General features: G+C 45.5%; 1 protein-coding gene across 2 annotated transcripts in view; it reads left to right on the forward strand.

The window, feature by feature from the left end:
- si:ch211-262h13.5 (uncharacterized protein LOC571127 homolog) overlaps positions 1 to 3,750 on the forward strand; it is a 6,086-nt gene extending 2,336 nt beyond the window's left edge. Inside the window, exons 4-8 of one of the 2 annotated variants that reach the window (XR_005051898.1) lie at positions 127 to 293; positions 773 to 868; positions 1,074 to 1,157; positions 2,984 to 3,512; positions 3,578 to 3,750. Coding sequence is in view for 1 of the 2 variants with exons in the window: in XM_036978833.1 (XP_036834728.1) it covers positions 127 to 293; positions 773 to 868; positions 1,074 to 1,157; positions 2,984 to 3,454 (818 nt within the window). In the remaining variant the exon portion in view is untranslated. Of the gene's footprint in view, positions 1 to 126; positions 294 to 772; positions 869 to 1,073; positions 1,158 to 2,983 lie in introns of both variants that reach the window. The other variant, XM_036978833.1, reaches the window with a different exon arrangement.
- Positions 3,751 to 9,068: the final 5,318 nt, after the last annotated feature.

Raw genomic sequence — 9,068 nt, forward strand, 5'->3', positions numbered from 1 at the left:
CCTCTGCCCCTCTATCCTCTCCCCCCTCTCTCCTCTCCCCCTCTCCCCTCTATCCTCTCTCCTCTGACCTCTCCCCCTCTATCCTCTCCCCCTCTCTCCTCTCCTCTCTCTCCTCTCCCCCTGCAGACCCTCCAGAGAAGCTGCAGCAGATATGTCCGGCCTGCCCCTTGCTGCTGCCCATAGACAGCCCCAGGGCGGTGCACGCTGCTGGTCTGACCCTCTACAAGTTCAACACGCAGAGCACCCTGCCCTCCAGCCTGGCCCTGCAGAACCTTACCAGGGCCTCCGTACAGGTATCGAGCCTCCGTACAGGGAGCGAGCCTCTGTACAGGTATCGAGCCTCCGTACAGGGAGCGAGCCTCCGTACAGGTATCGAGCCTCCGTACAGGGAGCGAGCCTCTGTACAGGTATCGAGCCTCCGTACAGGGAGCGAGCCTCCGTACAGGGAGCGAGCCTCTGTACAGGTATCGAGCCTCCGTACAGGGAGCGAGCCTCTGTACAGGTATCGAGCCTCCGTACAGGGAGCGAGCCTCCGTACAGGGAGCGAGCCTCTGTACAGGTATCGAGCCTCCGTACAGGGAGCGAGCCTCTGTACAGGTATCGAGCCTCCGTACAGGGAGCGAGCCTGGCTGCTAACCTGCTCTTATAGATTATTATAGATTATTTTATGATTTTAGGTACATGTACATAAAGGCATCTCATATTAGTGAGCGCAGTAGGCATGTTAACAGTATGAGCGACTCTTCTCTGTCCTCGTCTACGTTTCCCCCAGAGTGGGCCCGTGCCTGCTACCTTTGTGGAGTACACCGTGCAGGAGTGTCGCGAGGGCTATGTGGGCATGTGTGTGCCAACAGACAACAGCGGAGACGTACGTATGTGTCAGAACCCATGGCAACATATTATATCACAGTTGCCATGCCAAAAGTGGAGTGGGGGGGGGGGGGGTGAAATCGATGAGATGGAATAGAATGTCCAATACCACTGCAAACCATTGTGTTGTTTTCGCCTCAGTGTATAACATTTTAAATTCAGTTGCCCCCTGCATACACCAAGTTGCACCTTTCCCCTTGCAGCCAGCTGGGTTTTGTAAGGGGGCGGTGTATGGAGCTATCGGCCAACCAGACGTGGATGTCTCTTGTGAAATATTCCATCTACAGGTATTGTCAATACGCCTACAGTATCTTTGTTTGTTTGAGCTTAGGCTTTTGCTTATCTGTTCAGTTCTGGGAATGAGAAAGAGCACCTTTCACAAGAACCGTAAACAACTGCAGACAACTCAATGAGAGCAAAGACAAACGGTGTCCAAACCTGAACTACTCTACATCTTAGTTAAATCTGGGTTTGACTGGACTCATGATGAATCCTATATTATACAATCCTTTCCAATTTTGGGCTCATGGGAGATTTATTCTGTTGCATTGTACAGTGTTGTATTGTTGTGTTGTATTGTTGTGTATTACTGTGTTGTACTGTTGTGTTGTACTGTGTTTTGTTGTTCTGTGTGGTATGGTTGTATTGTATTACTGTTTTGTATTGTTGTGTTGTACTGTGTTGTATTGTTGTATTGTTGTGTTGTACTGTGTTGTATTGTTGTATTGTTGTGTTGTACTGTGTTGTATTGTTGTATTGTTGTGTTGTACTGTGTTGTATTGTTGTATTGTTGTGTTGTACTGTGTTGTATTGTTGTATTGTTGTGTTGTAATGTGTTGTATTGTTGTATTGTTGTGTTGTACTGTGTTGTATTGTTGTATTGTTATGTTGTACTGTGTTGTATTGTTGTATTGTTATGTTGTACTGTGTTGTGTTGTATTGTTGTGTTGTATTGTTGTGTTGTACTGTGTTCTATTGTTATGTTGTACTGTGTTGTGTTGTATTGTTGTGTTGTATTGTTGTGTTGTACTGTGTTCTATTGTTATGTTGTACTGTGTTGTATTGTTGTATTGTTATGTTGTACTGTGTTGTGTTGTATTGTTGTGTTGTATTGTATTGTTGTACTGTGTTGTGTGTGTTTTGTTGTGTTATATGGTTGTGTTGTTGTATTGTTGTGCTGCAGTGTTCTGTTGTATTGTTGTGTTGTACTGTGTTCTATTGTTATGTTGTACTGTGTTGTGTTGTATTGTTGTGTTGTATTGTATTGTTGTACTGTGTTGTGCTGTGTTTTGTTGTGTTATATTGTTGTATTGTTGTATTGTTGTGCTGTGTTTTGTTGTGTTGTATTGTTGTGTTGTTGTATTGTGTTGTATTGTTGTGTTGTGTTGTTGTGTTGTATTGTTGTGCTGTGTTTTGTTGTGTTGTATTGTTGTGTTGTTGTATTGTGTTGTATTGTTGTGTTGTGTTGTTGTATTGTATTGTTGTACTGTGTTGTGTGTGTTTTGTTGTGTTATATGGTTGTGTTGTTGTATTGTTGTGCTGTTGTGTTGTGTTGTATTGTTGTGTTGTGTTGTTGTGTTGTGTTGTTGTGCTGTGTTGTGCTGTGTTGTGCTGTGTTGTGCTGCATTGTTGTGTTGCAGTGTTCTGTTGTATTGTATTGTTGTACTGTGTTGTGCTGTGTTTTGTTGTGTTATATTGTTGTATTGTTGTATTGTTGTGCTGTGTTTTGTTGTGTTGTATTGTTGTGTTGTTGTGCTGTGTTGTTGTGTTGTATTGTTGTGCTGTATTATTGTGTTGTATTGTTGTGCTGTGTTGTTGTGTTGTATTGTTGTGCTGTTGTGTTGTATTGTTGTGTTGTATTGTTGTGTTGTATTGTTGTGTTGTGTTGTGTTGTTGTATTGTTGTGTTGTGTTGTTGTATTGTTGTGTTGTGGTGTTGTGTTGTTGTGTTGTATTGTTGTGCTGAATTGTTGTGTTATATGGTTGCGTTGTTGTATTGTTGTGTTGTGTTGTTGTGTTGTATTGTTGTGCTGTATTGTTGTGTTGTATTGTTATTTGTATTCTTGTATTGAACTGTGTTGCTTTGTTTAATTGTATTTTACCTTCTTCTCGAGGGCATTGATGTTTTCCATGACCTGACCCCTCCTCGACCCCCAACGATGCCTGAAGTCCCCATCTTTGTTCCCAACGTCCCCATTATCATCCCTTCCTACCCCACAGCACCCCCTCCTCTTCTGGAGGAGCCCCAACCACAACCCTTTGACCCCAGTATCCTTGTTGACCCTACACGCATCTTTCCCAACCCCAACCCCCCTATCCCCAACCCCAACCCTTCGTCTTCCAGCGAGTCTTTGGAGTCTCAGGAGACTCCAGTCTCTCCAGGAGTTCCAGACTCTTCCTCCGAGGAGCTGGGTGCAGGTGTGGCTCGACCGCCCTTCAACTTCCGCTACCGGCCCCTGCGCAGACGGAGGCAGGCCCTGGTGACAGCCAAGCCCCCTCACACCCCTGTCTTTCTGGCTGAGTTCCCCAGCTCGCCCTCTCCCTTCCGCTCCTGCCCTGGTCCTTCTCGCTACACCACTGTGTGACCCAGACTGGGATAGAGCCTCATTCAGTAGGGGAACTAACTTTAAAGTTAGGAGACTGGTATAAATTGTAGAGTTAAAGTTAGGAGACTGGTATAAATTGTAGACTTTAAAGTTAGGAGACTGGTATAAATTGTAGAGTTAAAGTTAGGAGACTGGTATAAATTGTAGACTTTAAAGTTAGGAGACTGGTATAAATTGTAGAGTTAAAGTTAGGAGACTGGTATAAATTGTAGAGTTAAAGTTAGGAGACTGGTATAAATTGTAGAGTTAAAGTTAGATTAAAAAAAATAGATAGATAGAAAAATAGAGCTTTTTGGTCTAAACTCCACTTGCCATGTTTGGAGGAAGAAGAAGGATGAGTACAACCCCAAAGACACCATCCCAACCGTGAAGCATGGAGGTGGAAACATCATTCTTTAGGGGTTGAGGGGAGGATGGATGGGGCCATGTATCGCGAGATCTTGTCCAACAAACTCCTTCCCTCAGTAAGAGCATTGAAGATGGGTCGTGGCTGGGTCTTCCAGCATGACAACGACCCGAAACACACAGCCAGGGCAACTAAGGAGTGGCTCCGTAAGAAGCATCTCAAGGTCCTGGAGTGGCCTAGCCAGTCTCCAGACCTGAACCCAATAGAAAATCTTAGGAGGGAGCTGAAAGTCCGTATTGCCCAGCGACAGCCCCAAAACCTGAAGGATCTGGAGAAGGTCTGTATGGAGGACTGGGCCAAAATCCCTGCTGCAGTGTGTGCAAACCTGGTCAAGAACTACAGGAAACGTATGATCTCTGTAATTGCAAACAAATGTTTCTGTACCAAATATTAAGTTCTGCTTTTCTGATGTATCAAATACTTATGTCATGCAATAAAATGCAAGTTAATTACTTAAATATCATACAATGTGATTTTCTGAATTTTCACAGTTGAAGTGTACCTATGATAAAAATTACAGACCTCTACATGCTTTGTAAGTAGGAAAACCTGCAAAATCGGCAGTGTATCAAATACTTGTTCTCCACACTGTATATATATATATATATATATACACACACACACACACACACACACACACACACACACACACACACACACACACACATACATACATATATACACACGTGCTATATAGACGCTAAATATGTTTATAATTTTATTATAGGCAGTTGGTTATGGTTGCTTGTGTTTCACAATAGACAGGTCTCAGAAACCCTCAGACAGCCTCTAGTCTACTGCAACATATCTCACTTTCACCAGATTATCACTGCTGAGGCCTGATCCCATACCTTCACTGCAGTCATATGGGGTTGTCTTCCTTGCACTAACACTCACACTTGTCTTTTCTCACTAGCATTATCTTTGCTCATAGCTGCTTTATCGAGGGAATGTTTTACTTACTATGACTGTGACATGTGGTTGTCTCATCAGGCATTAAGCTACCTTAAACTACTAACTGTAAGACACGATGGATAAGAGTGTCTGCTAAATGACTCAACTTTAGATTGTAATGGAGGTTCCCCTCTGCCATGTCATGTTTCCACAGGCTGATTGAAATGTGGTTTTATCAACTCAGGTTTAAGAGGCTGAGCTGATGCTGCCCTGGCGATAAATAAAGACAGGAATGCAACACAGATGTTTGCTTGACGACATAGTTTAATGATAACTGTTAACTCATGCTAAGCTTCTCACTCTTGGAGTGAGATAGACAGTATCCCCCACTCCTCATCCCTCAGTATCCCCCACTCCTCATCCCTCAGTATCCCCCACTCCTCATCCCTCAGTATCCCCCACTCCTCATCCCTCAGTATTCCCCACTCCTCACCCCCAATATTCCTTATTCCTCACCCCTCAGTATTCCCTATTCCTCATCCCTCGGTACTCCCTATTCCTCATCCCTCAGTATTCCCCACTTCTCACCCCTCAGTATTCCCTATTCCTCACCCCTCAGTATTCCCTATTCCTCATCCCTCAGTATTCCCTATTCCTCACCCCTCAGTATCCCCCACTCCTCACCCCTCAGTATTCCCTATTCCTCATCCCTCAGTATTCCCTATTCCTCACCCCTCAGTATTCCCCACTCCTCAGTATTCCCTATTCCTCACCCCTCAGTATTCCCTATTCCTCACCCCTCAGTATTCCCTATTCCTCACCCCTTAGTATTCCCCACTCCTCACCCCTCAGTATTCCATATTCCTCAGCCCTCAGTATTCCATATTCCTCACCCCTCGGTATTCCCTATTCCTCAGCCTTCAGTATTCCCCACTCCTCACCCCTCAGTATTCCCTATTCATCATCCCTCAGTATCCCCCACTCCTCACCCTTCAGTATTCCCTATTCCTCACCCCTCAGTATCCCCCACTCCTCACCCCTCAGTATTCCCTGTTCCTCACCCCTCAGTATTCCATATTCCTCACCCCTCGGTATCCCCCACTTCTCACCCCTCAGTATTCCCCACTCCTCACCCCTCAGTATTCCCTATTCCTCACCCCTCAGTATTCCCTATTCCTAATCCCTCAGTATTCCCTATTCCTCACCCCTCAGTATCCCCCACTCCTCACCCCTCAGTATTCCCTATTCCTCACCCCTCAGTATCCCCCACTCCTCACCCCTCAGTATTCCCACTCCTCACCCCTCAGTATTCCATATTCCTCAGCCCTCAGTATTCCATATTCCTCACCCCTCGGTATTCCCTATTCCTCAGCCTTCAGTATTCACCACTCCTCACCCCTCAGTATTCCCTATTCATCATCCCTCAGTATCCCCCACTCCTCACCCTTCAGTATTCCCTATTCCTCACCCCTCAGTATCCCCCACTCCTCACCCCTCAGTATTCCCTGTTCCTCACCCCTCAGTATTCCATATTCCTCACCCCTCGGTATCCCCCACTCCTCACCCCTCAGTATTCCCCACTCCTCACCCCTCAGTATTCCCTATTCCTCACCCCTCAGTATTCCCTATTCCTAATCCCTCAGTATTCCCTATTCCTCACCCCTCAGTATCCCCCACTCCTCACCCCTCAGTATTCCCTATTCCTCACCCCTCAGTATCCCCCACTCCTCACCCCTCAGTATTCCCCACTCCTCACCCCTCAGTATTCTCCACTCCTAACCCCTCAGTATTCCCTATTCCTCACCCCTCAGTATTCCCTATTCCTCATCCCTCACTATTCCCTATTCCTCACCCCTCAGTATTCCCCACTCCTCACCCCTCAGTATTCCCTATTCCTCACCCCTCAGTATTCCCTATTCCTCACCCTCAGTATTCCCTATTCCTCACCCCTCAGTATTCCCTATTCTCCAGCCCTCAGTGTTCCCCATTCCTCATCACTCAGTATTCCCCATCCCTCAATATTCCCTATTCCTCAATATTCCCCATTCCTCGGTATTCCCCATTCCTCAGTGTTCCCCATTCCTCGGTATTCCCCATTCCTCGGTGTTCCCCATTCCTCAGTGTTCCCCATTCCTCTGTATTCCCCATTCCTCAGTGTTCCCCATTCCTCAGTGTTCCCCATTCCTCAGTGTTCCCCATTCCTCAGTGTTCCCCATTCCTCAGTATTCCCCATTCCTCAGTATTCCCCATTCCTCAGTATTCTCCATTTCTCAGTATTCTCCATTCCTCAGTATTCCCTATTCCTCAGTATTCTCCATTCCTCAATATTCCCCATTCCTCAGTATTCTCCATTCCTCAGTGTTCCCCATTCCTCAGTATTCCCCATTACTCAGTATTCCCCATTCCTCAGTATTCCCCATTCCTCGGTGTTCCCCATTCCTCTGTATTCCCCATTCCTCAGTGTTCCCCATTCCTCAGTATTCCCCATTCCTCAGTGTTCCCCATTCCTCTGTGTTCCCCATTCCTCAGTATTCGCCATTCCTCAGTGTTCCCCATTCCTCAGTATTCCCCATTCCTCAGTGTTCCCCATTCCTCAGTATTCCCCATTCCTCAGTATTCTCCATTCCTCAGTATTCCCTATTCTTCTGTGTTTCCCATTCCTCGGTATTCCCCATTCCTCAGTATTCCCCATTCCTCAGTATTCTCCATTCCTCAGTATTCCCTATTCCTCAGAATTCCCCATTCCTCAGTATTCCCCATTCCTCAGTATTCTCCATTCCTCAGTATTCCCTATTCTTCTGTGTTCCCCATTCCTCTGTGTTCCCCATTCCTCAGTATTCCCCATTCCTCAGTGTTCCCCATTCCTCAGTATTCCCCATTCCTCAGTATTCTCCATTCCTCAGTATTCCCTATTCTTCTGTGTTCCCCATTCCTCGGTATTCCCCATTCCTCAGTATTCCCCATTCCTCAGTATTCTCCATTCCTCAGTATTCCCTATTCCTCAGAATTCCCTATTCCTCAGTATTCTCCATTCCTCAGTATTCCCCATTCCTCAGTATTCCCCATTCCTCAGTATTCCCCATTCCTCAGTATTCCCTATTCCTCAGTATTCTCCATTCCTCAGTATTCCCCATTCCTCAGTATTCCCCATTCCCCTCCCTCAGCATACTAACTTCTTACACTCAAAGGCTAACAGCTTTGTAACTCTGATCGGCGTGTGACTCCAGAAACATCACATTGAACAGGATTCTTTCAATCACCCAAACAGGCAGTGCTTTTTCCTCGATTACATCCCCAGTCCGAGCTTTCTGAATCTGTCTGAATCCCTTGTTCAGAGCTGCCTAAATCACTGCTCCACGAGGCTCAGTGAAGACAGTGTGGAATCTACAGGAGGAACAGGAGAAAGGGAAACTCATAGAAATCTAAAACCGTTTACAACATCTCTGCTTATATGAAGCTTGGGTTTCAGAAACTTAATTTCACACAAACACTTTTGATAATGTGTCCTCCCTATTCTCTTTAGAGTGCACTACCTTTGAGAAAGAGCCCCACAGAAGACAATCAGAAAAACTTCTCTTTTATCTAGGGAATGCAAATCAGATGAAGATATCTAGTCTTTGAGAATGAGAAGAAAAGCCAGCAGGAAAAGCAGAAATAAGGTTTTTAAGTCCGGCAGCTCTGAACCACACAACCTTATATGTCTCCATATTCAAAAGTAAAATGTACACACACACACACACACACACACACACACACACACACACACACACACACACACACACACACACACACACACACACACACACACACACACACACACACACACACACACACACACACACACACACACACACACACACACACAAGCAATTCACTACACCCGCAATAACATCTGCTAAATATGTGTACAGGATGTGACCAATAAAAATTTGATTTGAAATTTGATTTGACACACACACACACACACACACACAAACATTTCACTACACCCGCAATAGCATCTGCTAAATATGTGTATGGGACCAACACACACACAGACCCCCCCCCCCCCCCCCAACCAGAGGGGCACATTTTGACATTCTCTGTTGTATTTTATTGATTCCTGTCAGTGACACTCCGGACACAGTCCTCTGTGTCCCACAGAACGTTGAAAGATCAAAGATCAAAGCACATCTCCACAAATAACTACTGGACGTGTAGCAGAGAGATTAGTTTATCGCTGGTGGTGATTGGAGGATTGAAGTGATCCAATGATTTCAGACGCCCCACCGTGGACCCACATGTCGTTTTCTC

This window comes from Oncorhynchus mykiss, chromosome 5, assembly GCF_013265735.2.
Source record: "Oncorhynchus mykiss isolate Arlee chromosome 5, USDA_OmykA_1.1, whole genome shotgun sequence".
Taxonomy (NCBI): Eukaryota; Metazoa; Chordata; class Actinopteri; order Salmoniformes; family Salmonidae; genus Oncorhynchus; species Oncorhynchus mykiss.